General features: G+C 36.9%; 1 protein-coding gene across 8 annotated transcripts in view; it reads right to left on the bottom strand.

The window, feature by feature from the left end:
- The window catches only part of NTRK2 (neurotrophic receptor tyrosine kinase 2), a 203,902-nt gene that overhangs the window by 114,308 nt on the left and 66,481 nt on the right, over positions 1 to 23,113 (bottom strand). The window contains exons 12-13 of one of the 8 annotated variants that reach the window (XM_071581434.1): positions 9,910 to 9,981; positions 240 to 308 (exon numbers count right to left, since the gene is read on the bottom strand). The exons of 5 other annotated variants lie outside the window; for them this stretch is intronic. In XM_071581434.1, the coding sequence (XP_071437535.1) occupies positions 240 to 308; positions 9,910 to 9,981 (141 nt within the window). The remainder of the gene's footprint in view (positions 1 to 239; positions 309 to 9,909; positions 9,982 to 23,113) is intronic. 2 more of the 8 variants (XM_071581437.1, XM_071581435.1) reach the window with 2 other exon arrangements.

Genomic DNA, 23,113 nt, shown 5'->3' with positions numbered 1-23,113 from the left:
ATACTAGTCAATCAACTTGAAATTTATTGGTTTTAAATATCAACAAGAACTTAAACATCAACAAATAAATATGGATCAAATCCGTGGGACATATTCTACTCTGAGATGAAAGAGAACCCTGTCTCCCAAGCCTTGTCTGACTAAGGCTAAGGACTTTAAAAAGGCTATGTAGGGCCCCATGTAAAATTCAAATAGCTGACTCTGTGGCACAAATACTTCCTAGAACAGCATTGTCTTACCCAGTCTGTTGTTATCTGATGCAGTTGAGTTATTATGTACATCACTGTTCACAGTCACCATTACTTGTTCTAATGACATTTGAAAAAAACAGATGTGAGAGTTGTACTGTTAATTGGCAAATGTAAATTTCAGCAGTACCTTTTGTTCGTTTGCTTTCAAGGCTTTTTTTTAATCTTGCTTTAGTAAGTCCTCAATGTTTATAAAGACTGAAATCTTATCAATGTTCCACAGAAATTCGAACAACAATTCAGAGTTAAATCTTGATGTGCTTTAAGTAGTTTGGACTTACACTATCAGTTTCATGAGAAGTTGAATTTGACTGTCAGTAACAATGTCTCGTTTATTTACATTGCATTTTTTTGCTTGTTCTAACCTTGAGGCACTCCTAGTACTTCTACCCTGAAAGTATGTAATCACACATACAGAAGCTGAATATGCTTTGTGCAACCGCACATTTCTAAAAGTGTGTGGCAAAATACCTCTCTTGGAAACAATAAGTTTTAGCATAAGGTGGCAAGAAAAAAACAAAGGAATCTGCTAATTCACAGACTAACATATAGTATCAGTGGGCATGAGCCCAATCTTAGAGCAGCAAGCAAGTATGAAAAGATATTTAGAAGCTGTAGGCTAGATGGAAAAGGAGAAATATTGTTGGGGTTTTGGTAGTCTAGAACTGGGAGCTACTGCTACTTTTCCTTCAAATTTCCTGGGCCATTCTGACTTCTCTGTGGAATTTTCTTTTCTTATATATGCGAAATTGGATATATTCTTGGCAACTAAGTCAAAGGACACATACATATATTTACATAAAAATATCCCTCTATACCACACTTTTAACACCAAAGCAAATAATTGCAAGAGAAAGCTTTTTGGCCTTTTAGTTTGTTTCTTACCTGGTATGCTGAAACCACAGTGAAATCATATCGCTCTTTTTAAAGTCACTTCTGAATTTTAATCTGAGAAGTTGTCAACTGATTAACTACTAGTGTACAGTACACAGTATGGGTAGAAAACAAATCTGCTTGCAACTCCTGCAAACTTCAGATCATTATAAGTCATATGCGAGAAGGTGGAGAGGGTTGGGAAGACGGCATAACTGTTTTAAGGAAAGTAAACTGATGTGTTCTTGCAAACCACTAGATGTGCTTAGGGACATGATCTAGTGGTAGACTTGGTAACGTTAGGTTAATGGTTAGACTTGCAGATCTTATGGGTATTATACAACCTAATTGATTCTATTATTCTATATTCTTAGATGCATTTGCTTTCATATTAGTAATCCTAGTAATCAACAGTGGCATCTAAAACAACCACTATGAAAGAAGCCTCAGACCTAGGACCTGAGGAGTCAAGAAATCCACAAGGGAGTCCTGAAGTCCTATTGCAGGCAGAAGAATTAATCACAATATTTTAAACAGAATTATTATTACATCTTTATTAAGTATTTATTATGAAATCTTTCTTTTAAAGAAAAAAATTGGTTAACAGAAGTAGTCCAGAAAATAAGACAAAAAAGAAAAAGGTGAAAGAAAAGGTGAAAAAGGAGAGTCTATTGACTTGATACACTGAAACATGGAATGCAGCCAGGTGAAGTACATAGAGATGAAAAGGATACATGAATACAGCATAATTGTGGGGAGTGGGGCAGGTGAAAACAGGGCAAAGAAGGGGGGATGTGGGGGCAGGGGGGATAGGAAGGCTGTAGATGGACATCGATGAAAAGGAACAAAGGAAAAGGACCGAAATATAAAGATGAAGAAACTGAAGTGCTTTAAAATAATGGTTCCAGAAAAAGTAGAAACAGCTGCAAACCCATTAAGCAGCAGGCAATCTGAACATAATTTGTACACTAGATTTCTGACTATTTGGAGTCATTGAGCTAACAAAGGCAAAATATTATGGGCAGTGGCTATTTAGCAGAGTTCTGGTGTCCTAACTTTTGGCCTTTTAGCCTGATTTTCGTTTATGCTGCAGTCAGGACACTGGATTCTGAGTTTAATATTAGTTTTAAAAGAACACTGATGTTATATAACCTGCCACTCAGACTTGCAAAGGAAAGTACGTTAAAGAATAAAAATTTTAAAAAAAAATCAAAATAAGATTGGAAGACAGAATAAAACTATCCATCTTCCCTGTTAATAGAATGACAGAACTTCATTCACCCTTTAAAGGAACATTATGTATCTGTATCTCTCAAATGCAAATTTGTCCAAGACAGTAAAGAAAATAATAAGTAGTTTAAAATGTAACCTGGTGATAACTTCATTTCCAATAGCAGCTCTTCATTCAAAGAGCTTTGAAATCAGCACTGTATTATTAGTCTTTAAACAAACATCTTAAAGAATTCAGAGTACACTGCTTTGTGTAATTTAAGTCTAACTGCTCTCCCCCAAAGAGAACGTGCTACAGAAAGCGCAGTCTGAATTATGTTATTGATAAGGATCAACTTGAGCCACCAGTGAGGATCTTTTTAATCCTGCTTTCTGGAAGTACCACAGATGACTATCTCATGAGCTTTGTAGACATGAATGATCTGTAATGTCCTAAGAGTTTATTGCCATTAAGATAAAATGTCATTGACCAATTTTTTTCTAGCTTTTCTATGCATTAGAGAAGAAAGAATAAAAAGGAAAGTATGATAGCAAACCACTATGTTTATACATACTGAACTGATTTTGAAAGAACACCCTTTCATAAATAAGATCTTTTTTATACATAAAGAAGTCAATTTTTAACTCTATCAACCACCACACAACACAAAACTGAGCAGTCAATGGTATCATAACACTTTTTGCATCGTAACATCTAATGTATTGCCATATTTGGGAACATCACTGTTCTGGAAATAGTCACATATCCATGGGCTCTCTTTCTGCTTGTTCCAAACAATCTCAATCACATTCCTTCTCACTGGTTATGTTTCCTACAAGCCTTCACCTAAGTCATTCAGAAAGGAAAATATTACAACATGGTCATATTCTGAACCTTTTTCACAAAGCAAGATGCTATATTTTAGTTGTCTAAAATCCTTTTTGCTCCCACCGGATTTGAAATAATGTATTTCAATGAATTGTACATAAATTGGAGGTCTGCAGTCAGACTTTCTTGGTCATTACAAACCTGACCCAAACTCTGTTGGAGTATATAAAAGTTCCCTGCAATGATAACTTAAGTCAGTAAAAACCTAAATTTCATATAGTCACATCCCATTTGTCAATTATGTTTCTACATACAAGTTGTATAAATTTGGAGATCATGTATGTAAACCCAAGCATTCACGGGAAAGTACAAGCAAAATAGTATTCAGCAATTGAAACTTTCTATGATGTAAGTCCTATCCAACCTTCTCTCTTCACCAAGTGCATAAGCTTAAGCACAACGTTATTGGGGGCCTTGATCCAAACAGAGTAACTTGAAACAAAAATCAATTTGCATTTTTACTCTTCTCCAATGAAGGAAATCAAGCATGCATGGCATTTATCTCTGGTCTTCTTAAATGAACTGTGATTTACATGGAGAAAGCTCAAACTGATGACTGGAAGGGAGAAAGGCAAAGAGAAGATGTAGTTGCATTAGCAAATTTCTCATTTTCTGGCTTCAAGTAGGAAAGAAAATGAAACAATTTATCCCTAGTTTTACTTGCTTCTTGGATCTAAGCCACTACTTCAAAGAAAAGTGCTGGCTAATGCTGTGGCAAAATGAGGGCAAAATGTCACCTAATTTTTATCGAAAAGCAAGAAGAGGCTCCTGGATAGGTTTCTGGAGAATGCTCATTGCACAAAGAAGAATGATGTCTTATCTTATGGAGCAATGCTGCAGAAGATAAAGTTGTCAGAAGAAATCCATAATTTTCCTAAGATTTTGCAGATTTTACATGCACCAGGCTCAATACTGCCTTGTGTTTCAGACTACAGCAACATAAACATTTAATATAATCTTTTTCCTTCCTTCTAAAAATCATTTTACCCCATGAAGTACTAAGACCATATGTTTAACTTGTAAAATTAAGAGCTCTAATGACAAGTATAAATATTACTGTTTGACATAAAGATAAAAGTATAGATAGAAGACAGACAAACTAACTTAGCAGAGGCTAGAGATGCACAGAAAATTCTGGATTGGAATTACACATCAGTCTCTCTTTTCAGATTAGATTTTCCTATAACTGAATTTATTTAGCAATTGGAAAAACTAGGACCAGAAGAGACTAATTAGTCTGTCCCATGAAGTTATAGATCAAGAGAAAGTGTCTTCACCCTCTTACATACTTCAGTTTCTTCCAGAAGGAAGGCAGCACAAAATATAACATCATATTAAATTTGGGGCTGTTCACAGTAACCAAAAACTAAAGAAAATTTGTTCTCCTTTACAATTCTTCAAAATAGCCAGTATCTTTGAAAGATTTCTTTTCCACTATCACTATCTTTCTCTCTAATGTTTAAATTTATGCTCCACAGATAAGGATACATAGTTTGTCATTTTATGGATGCTGCCACCTGCCCAAGATTTCCAAACAGGCTTAATAAAATTGGAGTCATCAACATCATGTTACAGGCAGTATTCAATCTACTTAATTGTTTGTTTCATTGATATGCAAGTTTGTAAAATGAGAATGGAGGTCAAAGAAAATTATATACACTTTAGTACAAACTCTATAAAAGTGTTCTTAGTGTGAAATAAATTAGAACTAAAAGATGGTAAATCTCGATCTTTTTACTCAGCATTTTAAAGGCAAAAAATATTTTGGGATAACAGTTAACAAGGATTATTTAATATTCTAATCTGGTTTTCCTTAGTTTGATTTGGAGTTTTGATTTTATTTCCCAGTATGATAGACTGGAAGACTTGCTCATTGCTTGTGGTTGTTTTGCATCCTATTGATTAGCAAAAACTGAGGACATTAAGAGCTGAAGCTCAAACCATCCATGCTCAGAGATAGTCAGTACATATATTTTGCACAGCTTCTAATTCAGGGACACGTTAAAGTAAAAAAGTGAGAGTATGAACAAGCAACTGTTCAGAAACTGAAACAGAACCCTGCATTAACAGCATCTCCCCATAGAACCACAGAAAACGTGCACTAACAGAAACCCAGTTCATAGGAAAGAGTATAGCAATTACTATCTGCATACACATTTTAGAGCACAGATGGCTGCTGGTTACTTTACACTTCATTTGCATGAAACACTGTATGCCCAAGAGATCAGTCAATAAATCAACTGATGCTTTCTCAAAGCTTTCTGCAAGTACTTGAAAAGTCAAAGCTGTTAGGAAAGAAGGCTCTTTACCTTATGACAACCCTGGGATTTGTGTTTAATACACTCATTGGCATGCATGTAAAATAGAGAAATGCTACTGCACAGATAAAATTTTGACAAGTGTCAGTTTGCAGACACAAGAGAGAAGATCCGAGTTCATAAAAGACAGCATAATTACGTCTTGTCCCTTTGAAGAAAAGAGTCACTGTCAACTTTGAAACCATTCTGTCTCTAGCCAACTACTGAAGACAACTCTAAAATCATGATAGCATGCATAATTGCAAGGACCAATAAATATTCTGTATTTTCAATATATGAACTTTTGACAAGACCTGGCATGTCAGTTTGTATATACTAATTAGGGAAATAATGTTGCTCATTGCAGTACAATATGAGTTATGGAACTCATATATTCACATATATTCAATTGTAATGGGATTATTTTACTTATTGTTGCCTTATAACAATGTTAACACCTTTGATCATTACAGGCCTCGTTGCTACTGAGCCAATTCTCCAGCTTCCTTCCTAGAGCATTTTACCTTGAGTCTGTGAAATATGAACAATTCTTACAAGATGCAACTCATAATCACTCAGTGCCTCTAGTAAAACAACTCTGAGGTTTTTTACTTCATTAATCTCAATGACCTTCCTTTACAGTCGCTACTAATCAAGCACTTCCTTGTGGCAATTAATGATCTTCCTTAAAAAATTTATCTGTACGTCGTCTACAATCAAGATAATGGACCAAGAGTAAGCAAACAGGAGCCAAGTTCCAGCTAGTCCCATTAATGTTATGCTCCATGAAATCTACTACATTTCTATGCACCTCGTCTGCCTCCCTCCTCTGCAGACTTTAAGGTCCAGGCTCAGGTATTTCACTCCAAAAATTCTCTCATGATAGAAAAATGAAGACAGAGGTCCCATATGGGGTCACACCCAGCCAGCAAGGGTTTATGAAAGGGACATTCTGCTTGACAAATCTGGCCTGCTACTATTATAAGGCGATGGATGCACTTAGTGAATAAGGGAAGGGCTGGGGATATTGTCTGTCTGGGCTTTAGTAAGCCTTTGACACCATCTCTCACAGCATTCTCCCAGAGAAACTGGCTGCTAATGGCTTAGATATGTGCATAATTCTCAGGGTTAAGAACCAGCTGGAAGGCTGAGCCCAGAGAGTGGTGGTGAATGGAGTTACACTCAGCTGGCAGCCAGTAACCAGTGGTGTTCCCCAGAGAAAAACACAAAATACTGCAAAAATGCCACTAGCTATCTCTTAACACAAATCCAATGTCACGGAACAGGGAAGAGATAACTTTAAAGTTGCCTTTCATTGAACCTTAACTACACCAGTCCTTCTCCACAGCAATACATGGCCTTTGCAGGAGATTAAGAATGAGGCACAGGATGTTTCCTCATGAACCTCATGGTCTGGATTTACATTACTGAAAAGTCACTTGAAAGTTTTGGACACATTTTGTAGGCAGCTTGAAGAACATGCACGCAGGTCCTGCATCTATTTCAAGGCTCCAGGGACTTCTCTTTCTCCCTAGATACTGCAGTAAGTTGTAATCCCTCCCAAATACAGAAGATGGAGAATATTTGTATGGAAAAATACTGCATGAAACAGTACTAAATAAAGCAAAATTTTCTGTCTTCTAAATCACAGTTGCTGGGAGCTAAAGTGAAAACCATGTGCACTTACTCTAGTCTAGCCTTGGTTTGCTTCACTGTTTCAGTTTTACAGGGGCACAAAATGGATCTCCATTCAAAGAAGCATTCTCCACAAGAGAAGGAATGGAGAAGAAAAAATTTCTTGGGGAAAGGGGAAGTTCCCACTCTTTGCATTTATGAATGCTACCTCTTACAACACCCTTTTGATGATAAATCACATATTATATTTAAAAGGCAAATCTCACCTCAATTGGAGCCAAAAAGCCTCAACTCTAGGTCCAGACACTTTATAGGTGAAAGTAAACAATTTTACTAAGTGATTCTATGTAATTATAGTATTAATTAACATCAGATAAATTAGACATGAATCTATAGGATACCATGTTTAGTTGCCATAAGTGCCAGAGCAAGCTATTAGCAAGACAGTGAATAAGACAGTCTCCTCATTTGAAACTATGTTCCTGGAACTGGAGCGCCTGGGTCCCTCAACCACATCTGACACACAGTATGACATATACTCTATATGAGTTCAAGTCTCTATTCAAATACTGTTTGTCTGCTACCACTGATGCAGTAGGAAATTCCTAAGCTGTTTTAATAGAAAAAGAAATATCCTTTCTCTCTCTGTGCAAGTGAAACTCCTCTCCTGTTACCCAATAAATGAAAAACACTCTCAAACATATTAGTCTCATGTAACTTTGTGGAGACAGAACCAGGAAAGAAACAGTGCTATTGCTCAATTATGTCTGTAGCTGAGGTGAGCCTTCTGAATGTCTGTCCCTCTTTCAACTGAACAAGTGGACTTGTAGTTGCATTATGATTAACAAAATGCTTCAAATGCATTTGAAATAAGTGATATTTATTCTGAAAGAAGAAAGATTGATGCTTTCATTGGTGACAATTTCCCCTAAAGAAATTTTTAAGAAAAGCAGAGTCCTCAGTCTTCACAGTCAAATACTGTTGCCTCTTCAGTCAATAAACAGATAAACTCATATGCTTGACTCTTCTTTGATCAGGCAAACAGAATGCTTGCTTTTGGGCTCCAGAAACCAAACAGCCTCCAACAGGAGTCCATGGAAATTTGCAATGCTTTGGCCACAATGCTGCCAGCACTGGTCAAGGTGATGCTCTCCACTTCAGCTACTGTCACCACAGAAAGAACCAGCAATAGTACTTACACCTGCCTTCCTTTCATGACATGAGGTTCCCATCTCATTCCCATCTCCCCAGACTCCTCCCAGAAGCTAAACTCAAGACTTACATAGAGCAAGGCTGCTGCAAACTAGAGCTTGAATGATTCTATCCTACCAGAGTAATCACATAAATTCAGATGTGGAACAGACACACAAAAAGATCTGAACAGTAATTAACAAGACAAAAACCCTTAGATGTAAATGGGATATGCAAGTCTACTTGCTTCCAGATCCATGCACTAAAGTAAGGACTTCAAAAAAGACAAGGCTGAGAGCACATTTGTGTCAGTAATGAAAATACGTCAGAGCCCAGGCATAAGCAAGGGTGTATCTTCTTTTTTTACCTACAATTATTTAATCTTTATTAAAGTAAGTCACCATTTTCACCTAAGACAAATAGCACTCTACTAGACAATGTTGGAACATGTTTTGAAGGAGAGCATACATCAGAAATTATTTTCAAGTATGTATGAAGCCATTTTATTTGAGGAATGAGGGAGAAGAGAGATTTAGACCTATGGACATGATCTGTGCCTTTCCCTAAGGGCCAGAGAACATACCCTAGCCCCATTTGCTTTGATGGCATACTATTAGCCTTAAACACAGCTGAGCTTTGCCCCAGAACTGAGTGAAATTACATAATACATGCAAATCACACACTGTGTCTACTCTTCAGTGAGACCACTTAAGAGATAATATAGAACTGAGTTATTTCTGGTTACTTGAAGTTAATTGGAATAGGTGAGTCAGTTATGTGAAATGCATGCTATTATTGCAACTGTTTTTATCATTTTCAAAATAATTGTACCAATATTCGTTAGTGTAGGGCTCAAAAGACTGGCTTTTGGCCAGTTATAATTATTTAGGCTTGTTGCTACAAATTAGTATTGGGGGAACACAAAGCAATTTTTTATATTCTGTCTGAAAAACAGTATTAAAGGTACTTAAGAGCTTTTGTGATTTACTCTTGCCTGAACTGGTAAATAAGATGTTGATTGAAAACACATTAACAAACTTTAAAAAAAATCCACCCAAAACGCACACACACCTAAGGAAAGCAGTCTAAACACAAGATTCAGGACTTCTCCCTAAATAGACAGCTAGGTTTGCTTACACCAAATGGATTCATAACAATTGCTTCACAATGTATTGTAATGAGCAAAACAGGACAGCAAGTTACATTCTTACATGGTTATTTAGACCATCCCAATTTTACAAATATTTAATAAAATCCCTTTCAAACCCTGCTCAAAGCCCTGACATTCACACAAAAAGAATTTGCCAGATGTATAGAGGAACCTAACATGCATGATTAATTATTATTCACAATTTTGACTGCATATGTACTTTTTCAAACAAAAATGTATGTATTCACATATACACATATTTACATAACAGAATACATACATCCAGGAAAAATAACTGAAAAAGTGTGTTATTTTATAATGACATCTGTTCTAACAATAAATAATTCTGTAAATTCATCAAGTATATTTAATAACAATACTCTTTTGAGGTTAGTCTGAAGAGCTTTATTACCTCACCTTCACTGTCGCAGTCTTGCAATGAAAGCCATATTTGATCTACCAGACCAACTCCTTTTACTTCACCATGAACTGGAATGGAATGCATTACCATTAATGCAATTGTCAAGGGTTTGGTTTGCAATTGCCAATTCTACCCTTTTTCTTATATTTATATTTCTTCATTAACTGCCTTATTTTTTATCCTATTGTGCAGAAGATAAAGCATCCATTGTGACACTTTTAGATTGTTCTCAGTTCACATTTCTCACACTTAACCAACTATAACATGAGGAAGGCTGTCATTACTGATATTTTTTGATCTGAAGTCTAACAGACGCAAGTTGTACGTGTGTTTTAGAGCTATAGAAAATGTGCCACTTAAGAATATTTATGAAAAATTGTAACATCAAGCTTTATGATAAGCAGTGAGGAAATATTCTTCAGTCACTGGCCAAATTCTTCTTGAGATATATTCTTGGCCTGCAAAGACAAACTTCATGTACAAGTAGTCCACATAGAAGGCACAAATCAATGCTTAGTCATATTGTATGTAGCAATTTTTTATTTGGTGCTTATAGGTTTTGTCTGAGACTTTGCTTTTGTTGGGGATCATATAGAGGCCAAAACCTGACTCATTAGCAGCCAAGTCAGTAATTCTGTGTGTTAAAGAATTCTCAGAAGACATAACCAAAACAGCTTGTCCAGCACCTGGCCTTACACCTCACTCCTAGTACTGAAATTAACCTACAACCAACTTGTGCTGCCTAAAGATTCTGCAAGTTGTTCTCTGTTGTGTCAGAGACCCTGGTGTTGCTTTGATGCTTCCTGTAAGGCAAGAGATATCAGTGCAGCTAAATAACAGGTTTCTTTGTCTCCTCCTGTTATACTCCAAGGTACCCCAGCATGTGGCATCACAATAAACTAAATATTTGCAATTTCAGTGCTAAGCATTCTTTACAACATGAAAAAAATGAACTTCATGTGCAAAGGCAGCAGATCTGTGACCAGCAGACCTGGATATATGTTGTGAATGTAAATATAGGGACAAACATCTGAAAATAAAAACTATATAAAAGCAAACACAAGCCAAAATGTCAATACTCAATTTAAATCATCTACTTAAATTATACAGCTTGAAAATTTGTGTAATTGCACATTTTATATATATGTACATACATACTCCCTCCAACATATGTCTGAGTCACTGAAGAGATTTTTCCTTAGAAATTATATTAACATTAAAAAACCCCCAGCAATAAAAATAGATTTTCTCTTACTAGTATTTTATGAACACCATAAAAATCAATAAAATATATTAAAGACTGATTTAGACAATATTAAATACCATGTCAGGAGAATGAGCTAAGTGAACTGTGGACATTCTTTGATTGATATAGAGATTATAACTGAGAGCAAATTTAGATCCATCACATTCAATGAGCATGATTAACTATGTTCATAATATTGTACAACAAAGCTGACCTCCACAAACTTGCTCCTGAAATTATTATGATAACTCTGAACACCTCTCATGACTTTAGGCCTTTATCCTATCCAGATTTTCCTAAAAAGCAGGAAAATCTGGATAGGATTTTCTGAATGGTCTGAATTTTGTTATTTTTCAGCTAACATTAATAATTCTGGACTAACATTTTTAGCTGTTACAAATGCATCCAGCCCATCCTACTCAAGTTAACAGATTTTAAGCATCACCTTTAAGCCACAGAATTTAACTTTCAAAAGGCAGACATTGTAAAGCAGTATGATGTTTTTGAGCAAGCTGAAGCATAACTTGGTTGTTAAGAAAGAAAATGCTAGGCTGAGAGAATAGTTTAACATGATTCTAAACAAAAGGTAGTAGAATATTTTTCTGTGTTTGTGACCGTTTATGATATTTCTCAAAACAGTAAAGATATTTTACAGGGAAAAATGTTCCCACTCCCATTAAAGGAACATTGTTTCTTTTCTGCACTTTAAATACTGGACCTGGTGTTCTGCTTACCTTTACAATACAACTTCAGGAAGCGAGGTTAGTTAATAAATATGTAAAGAGTTTACTTAGTCTACACTGAATCTATTTCTAAAAAAAGGGAAAAATGTATCACAAATGTACCAAAAAAGGAGACAAAAAAATTAGTATTTTTTAACATACACATTTCCCTTGCAGATCTGGAAAACAAATTACAAAACACATTAAGAAGCATCATTGTTCACGCAGTGGAAACAACCTTTCCTTGGTAGAGACAGAAACTTAATTTTCCCAGACTCACCTCTGCTTTACAAATTTTGCAAAGTCAAATAACTGAGATATACTGCTGCTTCACAGCTTTCCTGTCCATCATACAACCACAGAATTACTGGGGACAGAATGACAGAGGGAAAGCCCCTTTCATGCCTGACATGAAGACATTCATGAGCACAGCACCTCTGTACTTGAATTGGGGCAGAGAGCTCTCTTCTAATAATATGGCTTCCTGTCCAAGTTCAACTATGCTAAGAGTTACTGATGACAATGCCGATTAAAACAGTAATTAAATCCTCAAAAACACTCCTATGATTGGACAAGGGTTGTGAGAAGGACAAAGACCAAATAGCAGTTGTGACCTTGAAAGAGAAGTATTGATTGGATTTTGTCTTGTGAAATGAAGGAGAGGAAACGAAAACCAATCATTCTGAATCATTAATGAGCTCCCACAGTATGCTCCTAACTCCATTTTTTTACATATCCAAATGGATTTTTATTCAGACTTCCTCAAAACCAGCCCACTTACCATCTCTACATGAAAATAAACTGCAAATTCATTCAAGACAATGTGAAGTACCTCTAGGCAACAACTCAAAGGTATTACCTTTTGTGTATGTTAGACCATGTACTACATAACAACATACATGTATGCTACATATATATTTAAATACATATATGTATGTGTGTGTGTTCATTCATGTTATTATTGTAAATGACTAAAAGATGCTATTCATTGCCTATGCCACTACCTAGGCTTTTGTGAGTAGCCACTGATGCATATTTTCCAGATTTTGGTTAATTCCTAGGACTGAAAGGCCTTTGACCATATTTTGTATCAGGAATACCCACTTGGCCTGAAAAAAGAAGGAGGATGGGTTGATCTTGATTTTTTTGGTGGTTTTTTTGTTTGTTTGTTTTTTAGAAAAGAACTTTATAGAATGGAACAAGATCTACTTATACACAGAAGTCATAATTTAGTTTATAAAATTCCTTTTCTGATACCTTTATTAAACAAATCAACCTTGCTAAAAACCAGATAACTATTAGGCCAAAATTCTTTTTTTAAATGTGATCAAACAAAGGGAAATATGAAGAAAAATATCCAACAGCCAAAATTATCATTGACTGGAGGCATTTCCTTTTACAGAGGTGCTGCTCAACAAAAAGCAACAAAATGCAAATATGAGAAGATTTTTTAGTTTACCATCCACTAAAGGAAGGAATAAATGTAATTACTTCTGTCCCCACTGTCACACATCAGTGCATCACAAGAAGCCTATAGGTTCTTTCTGCACAAAGTAGTGCTCGGTGCTGTCAAAGACATTAAGTTCACTTGTGAGGGAAGTTGACTACTTTCAAAACACCCATGTGATTAGTTTTCCTATACTTAATGATTATGGGATTACTGTCACAAGATAAAACACTAACCATTACCTCGTATCAAGTGTATATATATGATTAAAAACTCTATACTGTAAAAATCACATTCAAAAGGAGATTATCCCTCTTGCCCTAAACTCTGAAATACAACACTTCTGCTCACATCATGGAAATGTACAGTTTTGTATGCTAGTAAAAAAAATTAAAAAAATATTAAAAGATCATAGGTAAGGAACAAGGGAGCCAAGCAATGATAAGGACAAACACGACAATGTGTAAACCTACTCTGCAGCAAAACCAGAAACCAATGCATCTTCAGCATTAGTATGAAAGAGCTGTATGACCACACAGTAAGTTTAGCAATTGCTCTACATAGAATTATATGGTGCTATACAGGAAGAGAAGAATCATTCATAATGTTATAGTTCAGTATACACTTTTGACCCACCATTGTCTGTTCCATAAGATATAAGCCATGAACAATAAGGTATTTCAGTGTCATGATTTGGACAATATCTAAATGTGATATCCAAGGGTCTATAAAGCCTATACATTGATTCCTTTTGATAAAATAGAAAAAGAATTTTTCAAATAAAATGACCATTATTACATATCTCATTCCCATTTACACTACAGTTGCATGGCTGTGTTCAGCTCCATGCCTGTTCCATAAACTATATCAAAATCAAAGAGAAATAAAAGACTGTGGAACACACCTCCATAAAAAAAACTATAACTACTACAGCTACCTAATGTCAGAGATTACCCATAATGATTAGTAAAAAAATAAGCTGCATACAGTCCTATGCATAAACCTCTAATTTACAGGCCAAGGGCAAAAGTCTTCGCTTCCATGCATGCTACAAATCTGCTGTCTGTGTAGGCTATCACAGTGCTGATTCTGCACTGACTGGTAGCTCCCATTTCCATCAGTGGTGTCTGTGGTGCTGAAAAAGCAGTAAGGCAGGTTGAGGCAAGGAGGTTTGCTCTCACTGTCAGCTGAATACTGCAGCACCCAACACTACCACAGAACCAACCGTCCTTCTAATTCTACACAGCTGATCCACAGTTCTAATCAGATGTTTCTGCATGCACAAATATTTGCACATGATGGGTGGGAGAAGCCTCATATTTTTTTGCATTCTTTGGCACCCTGAAGTTCACTGAATTAATGGAAATATTCAGAGAAAGTCTGGCTACTGCTTGTATTTGTTACTGTATTCTTTGATGGGTTCACATCCAATCTTAAGACCACATATGAATAGCATGGGAGAGATTAAGTAAACTTTTGTCAACAGAAGTGTTCTGACTAGAGGCCAGGCTGAATGCCACTGTATAGAATTTTGCAGAATAAACCTTCTCATCTTCCTACCTCTTTGATCCTTTAGTGGCTGTGGCACAAGAAGCACATTTCGTGGCTCTGCCTACCTGATTTTGGTGCCACTGGTCTGGCCTTGGTGCATTCCAAGTAGAAGTTTAGATATTTAATTGGAGTTTTTTCTTTTCTTTTTTTTTGTTTTGTTTTGTTTTTCTTAAAAAGGCACACTGAAATTTATGACTGTGCAGTTTCAGTGAGGAGCACCATAAAAAAATAGGTGGCTGCAGGACAATGTTAATAACCAAGCAACAGGACATCATTCACAACAGAAGCACAGATTTCTTCCTCGGATCTCTTGATATTATTTTGAAACACACATACTTTCTCATATCAGTTCCACACTAACAAACCAACATAACAACCATACAGTTCCACTGACTGCAAGAGCTTCATTTGAAGTTGGCAGCAGTTAGAGACAAGAGAAAGGTCATCTTCCCAAGCTTTCTCTCTCCTGTTACTGAGCTCAGAGCAGCTCCTGGCCCCAGTTAGGGAGATTATACTAAGTCGGGCAACATTTGCAAAATACTTGTAAAGGATGCATTCCCAATACTGGCCACATCTAGAGCAAACTCTTCCACTGTTCTTCTGGATACATCTCTCACTTCGTCAGAGATCATCAGAGCTGATACTCTTCACAGGTCTCAATCCTCTCCCCTCAGGGCTTTTTCTCTTGCTTTCATTCCTTTTTTCATTCACTTTCTCACTGAATTTTCTGCTTCTTTCCAGGATATCAAGGACCAAAGCAAGGTTGTGACCTCCTCCAGATAGACAAGAAATCACACTACTTCTGTTTCTATCATTCTTCCAACTGACAGATTTTGGTCCCACCTTCCTCATCACAACTAAATATAGTATCTTCAATTTCAGCAACTCCTACACAATTTCAGGCTCCTATCTTAATCCCTTCCTGCTTTTCTCTTTCTACTCAGAATATAATCGGCCCTTCCAGTACAAAACCGGGAAAAGGTGTGATTTTTTTTTGCCTTCTTTGGCTTGCTATCTCTTAGTTACACAATAACCATTTTCTTTTCCCCATCACAGTTTAAGAAATTCCCTGCCTGCTTACCTTTTCTAGTTTTCTTACTTGGACCTGAAGTTCTGCTTTTCTAGTTTTCCTTACCCTTTTTTTCATTTCTCTGTCACTTTCTCCATCAATTCTCAGCCCAACTACTCTAACAAGCTTGGCTTTTTGGTTTTGTTTGTTTTTTGTTGTTGTTGTTGTTGTTGTTGTTTTTAAAGTAATTCCATCTGTCTCTCAAACTATTTACTGTATTTCTCACTGTGCTCACGTACGCTTATTCTTGGACTATTAGTCTTCTGACTACACTGTCCCTGTATGTACCCAAAACCTTACTCAGTGTAGTCCTGACCCATGGCAGTTATTTCCTATTATTTTTACATAACATACGCTTTACCACCTGTGCCTAGTTTTGCATGACTCATGGTTCAGAGCTAATTGTTCAATCCAAACTGCTACACACTATACTTCCTTACTAAACAATCCTTGAATTCCTTACATTCAGGCTCAAAAACTAGGAGAATTTTCTTCACAAAGTAGCAGTCCAGGTGATACTAGTACAAGGAATCTCTAGCCACCTGTACTACTATTGAAGACAGAAGAAACTCTGTACAAAGAACTAGAAAGCACTATATTGTAGAAAAGGAAAACTGAATCTGTTCACTCTGCAGCAATAATGCAAAATCACATAAAAATTTGCTTTTCATGTTTTTCCATTCTAGATCTATTGCCCTTGAGACCTATTTTGCACTATTAGCAACTCCTTTTAGTGAAATCAAAAAAGAGAAATGTGTCAGAACCACAATCACATTTCAAAAGATGAATCATAAGTAATGAAGCCACATAGTATTAAAAAAATTGACGTATTTGGTTTTTAAGTGACTAAACTATGACTATACCGGACAAATAACAACATTCAAACATCATAAAGTTATGCTAAAAAAAGCCGAAAACGATTTTGAGTCACATTTAGAAAGATATTTATCTGACTATAGCTGCCAGGCTATACTTCAAACCAAGAATGTGCAAGCATACATGACCACAAACATGAATGCATATGAACACTTCAGTCTGTGTAAAAAAGGATCCATCACCTTGGTCTACAACCTTTGTTTGTGCCTACCACTAGACACATGTGGATTTCTTACTGGCACCAGCAAAATACTTTTTGCTGTACCTTTTGTACTTTACACACAATGCAGTCAACTGCATCCAGAGTGCAGAGCTAAGAGCACTCTTTGCTATTTCAGTTTCCTAAACTCCCCCTTCCATAACATTTTTGGAGCTAAGACATAGAATAATGGGTCCTGGTTCATATCTTGTCCAGAGCAGGTTCAGAAGTGACTTTATTAGCTCAGGTTCTTCTGGGTGACTTTTTTATGTCCTGCCATGTTGTCTGGAGGCAGTAAAACAGCAAAACACTGATATTTCATCCCCTACTTAAAAAGCTGTTTAGGAGTCACTTTAAGATGCCTTACTTATCCAGAATCCAGTGTGTTACAGTGACAGGGTTAATTGAGGAGCTAAAGGCCAAGATTAAGTTCCATCTATTCTCCGGGAGGATTTAGTTTCCCACTTTACTTTCCCAGATGCACATGGAAGCTGACACAGCCAACCACAGGACCTCTGCCTGCTGCACTTCTCTCCCCAAAGAAATGTTAACTCCCATCAGTATAAATGAATCTGATTCCCATCTACATTTATTTCCTGGCTGGGTAGTATAAAGGGGCCATTGTGAAAAAAAAAAAAAAAAGTCTGGTTCACTGACTGTTTTCTTATATTTTATGAAGGATGCCATAAACATACAACATCTTTAGATACCAGTGATGCATTCATTCTATGCAGCCTAGTTCCTTCTCCCCTTTCAAAAATCCCCACTCTTAGCAAGGATATTACTTCACTTTTAAACATCAAGACATTTCTTTCACTAAGTAACAGTAAATAGACACTGAATTCCGAAGCTACCATTGTAGCTGAGGTTCTTTTTTCTTTTTTTTTTCTGCCTTATATTAAAGAAAAAGAAAATGGTGACCACATAGTAGTATTGGAAAAAAACCATTTCAATTTAAGTATTTTAATAATATTACTCACAATCTTGATTGTATTTTCAGGTTTGTAACAAAAAAAGGTTATCAGTTGTAAAAAGACAGGGTACCTAACTGGCTACCCCTGAAATATTTCATTTAAACTTGGAACTTAGGACAGCTGGAAGAGGCACTAGGAAACTCTCAGAAGCTCTACACCTTGTACTTAGAAGGCAAGTAATAAATGAGAGGAATTAACTTGGTGTGCACAGAGTACGGGAGCTTAGTGGGAGAGATCACTGTTCCTATGTCAGCTGGTGTATGTAACAGTGCACATGAACATCCTTTTACTACAGGTGGTGGTCAGTGAACAGTGCCTTGCTTTATCCTTCATGTGATCAAAGCACCTGCTTGTAGAAGCACAGCTTGTGCTTAGCGAAAATATTTTACTGACTGCTGGGAGCAAAGCAAAGTTTGTGAAAATCATTACTGTAATACCTAGGCACTTAAATGCTAGGTGACATCATTGTGATTAATAGTGAATGTCTGTCATAGAATGAACATTTTTAAAAGAACAGAGATGGGTCATAGCCAACTGCATAAAGACTGTAAACACAAAGAATCCATCTTCCTTTAGCACCACAAGGGCATGACTTCAGCCCGGAACTGCCACAGGTAATACCAGCACGATGGCAGAAAGAAACAAGTTTCATCCTTCTCCCTGGAATATCAACTTCTCACTATTCAAATTTTGTACACTCCAGCCATGCAACTGGATAGATGCTTCCAGACCCTGCAGGAACAAGTATACTCTGACCTGAGGAACCATCTGAACAAATCAAAAGGAAAAGTAGGTGTTCAAATTATCCAAGTCTCTCCATGGCCTAAAGACAGAATGGTTCAACAGTCTGAAAAGCATAAACTTTCTCAATTTCACTGCTGGTTTTCTATCATTCTCCTCTTATGCACGCCACATGACCTCTAGAATTTGCCATGTCCAACACTCAGGTATATCCTGCTCTGCCAAGGAGTAAAAAGAAGAATGTTTCCTCTGATTTCTCTGCCTTCATGCTAGATTGTCTATTGAAATGCACTTTAAACCAGCCACAAGATATTCCAAACTATTGCTTTTCTAAAATAAAGTCATTTGTACCTATTTTATGCTCTCCTTTACCAAGACAACAGAGTGCTTAATAGACAGAAAGGAAAGTTTCTCTCCCTTGTCAGCCTTCCTCTGTACAAAACAGAATGCAAGAACAGCCATGCTGGACCAACCAAATGAAACACCTATTGCCCTGCCTCTGACTTGAGTCAAAAATATTTGCCTGAAGGATCATGATAACACAAAGCAAGTGCATTCCAGAACACCTTTGCCACACCACAAAGATTTCATGTGCCACAGGTGATGCCTTTGCTTAAGAGCTGTATCGCTTAAACTCAGAGCCATTGGGCAGGTAACAGGCCCTGTGCTATCTGCCTGACACTCAACCTGCAGGCGCCTGGGTTTCACTGTGCCACTAGCAGGTTGCATGACTTCTGATGGCAGTGGAATAATCTGCATTAATGTTTGCCTGGAACATGCTGGGAGAGGTCATTGCAAAAGAACCTGCAATACACAAGCTCTGGGAACCATGAGAAGCAGCTGGAATACCTTCCCACCTGATAAGCCAGTACTCAAAAGCACAGAAGGAGAGACGTTTAGCAGGGGAGACTCTCCAAAATGGCTGAAGGCTGTAACCACTTAAGGGACACCTACAAGAAGTCTATGGGCAGAAATGCTTAGCTGGTGGTAGCCACAAACAGATGACTGGACTTGTTTTAACTTGAAGGTTTCAATTTGACCTTCAAGTAGTTAGTGCATGAGAGACACTCAACAAATGTACAACTGCATCAAAGTCAGCTGTAGAGCCATGACACGGACTGCTCGTAGTACATATACCCACTTGCCACAGGACAAGGACAGATAATAGCACAGCTCCAGAGGTCATATGAAAGACCACTGCAATGGCCTTCTCAAAAAAAAAAAAAAAAGTGATTGCAGCAGTTCTGGTTCAGACACTATTGAGCAAAAAGGCATGTTTCTCCAAAGTACATTTCTTTTGCTGCCTGTTCCTACAAGTCACAGAAATGTAACTTTTTCAGAGGGCATAAACAGAGTGATTAGGCCACAAACCTCTCCCAGAAAATCTTCAGTAACAAATATTTCATCTGTGGCCACCAGTTCCTATGCCTGAGAGTCTTCACATGAAACAAAGGGTTATTGTAACTCAATTCACTGATTTTTAAGGACTATTTTTCTCCCAGTTTGAATTAGTTGCAAGGTCTTCTGACCAGAAGCAAAGTTAAAATTTCTCCTACTTTAAAGGTAATACAGAGGAATGTCTCCGTACTAGGGCTGGACCTGTTAAATGTGGAGGCAAATCCATGAACACTGGGACTCCTTACAAGGGTTATAAATGAACACCTCCAGATGCAGATGTTCCCACATATGCTCTGCAGAGGAGTTGTGGCAGGGCAGAAATTGTGCCTCAACTGTAGGCTATCCTCTTTCTTCACAAAGATGATGCATTTAAAATCCAAAACGGATATGAGGGAAAAGTCCAAGTTCTCAGTTGTGCCAGCTCTGTATTATCATACCTAATGCTCAGAGCAGCCAAGAAACAAAGGGGCTGATAGAGGGAGGAGGACTGCAGTCATGACTGGCTAGCCAAAGTGCTAGGAAGAAGTAAAGCTTCATGCCAAAGGGAATCATAGAATGGTTTGGGCTGGAAGGGACCTTAAAGATCACCTTGTTTCAACCTCTTTGCCATTGGCAGGGATATCTCTCACTAGGTTACTTAAGGCCCCATCCAGCCTGGCCTTGAACACTTCTGGGGATGGGGCATCCACAACTTTCCTGGCCAACCTGTGTCAGTACTTCACTACCTTCACAGTAATAAATTTCTTCCTAATGTCTAGTCTGAACCTACTTTCTTTCAGTCAGATAAATTGCTATGTCATCTATCAGAAAAAGGTGAAGGACTTTTTATAAATACTTCTTGCCTGTTCACATTACTCTATGTTGTGCTCCGAAGTATTCAGCTATGCCAAACAGTTTTATGCTACGAATAAAACTGACCTAGGATATATAATAGTCACTAAACAGTTTGCCAATTTTACTCCATTATAAAGGATTCTGTTACACTGCTCCCTCCCCAATGTCTTTTTTAAGATGCCACCAAAAAAATCAAACAGAAAGATTCTCAACCCTTCCTAGTTTTTTGTTTTGTTTTTTTTTAATTTCAAAGACAGATCTCATTTTTCTTTATCTAGTTTCTCAGTTCCATACTAGAAGTGCCACCAATTCTTCCTGGTTTCTGCTCTTGGCAAACTGAACAGCATTAAATGGGACAAAACAGGGCAGAGGACAAAACAGGAAGAATGAAAAAAATCTTGTTTAAAAAGGCAATTCTGATTTTTGTGTAGGATACAGAACAGGTGTCAGAAGACGGACTTTGAGAGTGGCACAAAAAGGTCCTCTGAAACAGAGACCATTCCTATTTCACTCATCGCTCATTAATGGGAAAAAATTCATTATATATAATATACTATTCAGATCTCACCTGAGGACTGAGTATATCCCTAGTGTTTTAAGCAAATAAATGTGAAAGGCTAAAACACTGGGCAGTGTGAGGCAGAGAAGCATACTCATACCACACCAGTGAGGAAGCACTAAGGAGGTACAGTATCTCCAGGAAAAGAAAAACTGAGAACAGCTATGAGTCACTTGGAAAAGGTGTGTTCAGCTACTCCAAATAAAACTCTTTAGGGAATTCCTTGGCTGTAGTGAATTAACAGCTAATATTCAAAGATGATCCCAGGTTATACATGTCCTGGGAAATGCTAAAAATGCATTAGGGTGTGTATGTGAAAAAGAAATATAAAAAGGACCTATTAATTCCAGTAATAAAATTTTCCTTGAACTTTTCCCCAGAATTTAAATAAAACCTTCACTGTTCCTTTTACTAGATATTCAGGTAGTTTGGCTATCTTTTGTCTTAATATTTCTTAGTTCCTCTGAACTTTTGTACCTCCTCATTTTTTCCTAAGCTGCAACAGCATTGCTACAAGAATTTTTTTACACCACTTCTTGTTCATTGTGAAAGAAGAAACACTGTGAACCTAGCAAAAATAAAAATCTTTTATTGATGCTTTTTCTAAATATTCAGATCCAAAAAGGGTAATGTCATGAGATGGTACAAAAAAGACCCAGGAATTTTCAGATACATTAAAGGAAACTGTTGATAAAGGACACTCCTCAGTGTTTCTGCAAAGTCAAGCAAGAAAGAACAAGCACTTTGATTTGTGGAAAATTCAAACAAACATCAGAAAAACTTGAAAATCATATTCAGTTTTTGAGTAGTTTTTGTTTGTGGGACTTTTTTAGACACATACATTTGCCTGGAACATATTTTAATAAGTCTTCCTTTTTTTATTTATTTTGTGATTCCATACATACTATTTAAAAGGACATGGCTCCACAGCAGAAAGCAGAACAGCAACAGCTGAGCAGGTCTACAGCAGTGTGTTCTGTGACAGCCAGGCTCTGAGACCCCGGTGAATCTTCCCCTGTTATGCAAAGTTGAAATACTGAATGCTTTTACAGAAACAAGAAAAAAAAAGGGCACTTCAAGTGTACTGACTGGCATATGTTAAAAGAATTGTTAAGTAGCTAACAAGGCCAGGCATTTAAAAACTGGACTTTATGATGCAGTGTAATTGCATTATCCACTATTCATTTTAAGCATAGGGTTTGTCCCAAGATCAGAAAAAAAAACAAAAGGGAAAAAGGTTCAAACTTCAGAGTCATTAGCAGAAATCAATGCAACTCAATCAGAAGAGGAATCCTACATCAGTCTTTGAAAGCTGAGGAACACAAATGGAAGGAAAATCACATAAACTCCAGTAGGTATCATAAGAGAAGTGGAGCAAAGGCCTAAGCAGCATGTACTTCTAAGTCCCAGTGGTGTTATCCAACTGAGATTCACATACCTGAGCTAAATAATTTCGCTATAAAACATGTCACTGTTTTCTAAATAGTATGCAGTATACTGTAAATTTTCAATATTTTCCTGTCTTTACAATTAAGCCAGTATACAAAGGCAATACAGAAGAGCTCGGAAAGTGTCTTCTGTCCA

This window comes from Pithys albifrons, chromosome Z, assembly GCF_047495875.1.
Source record: "Pithys albifrons albifrons isolate INPA30051 chromosome Z, PitAlb_v1, whole genome shotgun sequence".
NCBI classification, from domain to species: Eukaryota; Metazoa; Chordata; class Aves; order Passeriformes; family Thamnophilidae; genus Pithys; species Pithys albifrons.
This window is presented reverse-complemented; position numbering and strand designations above follow the sequence as displayed.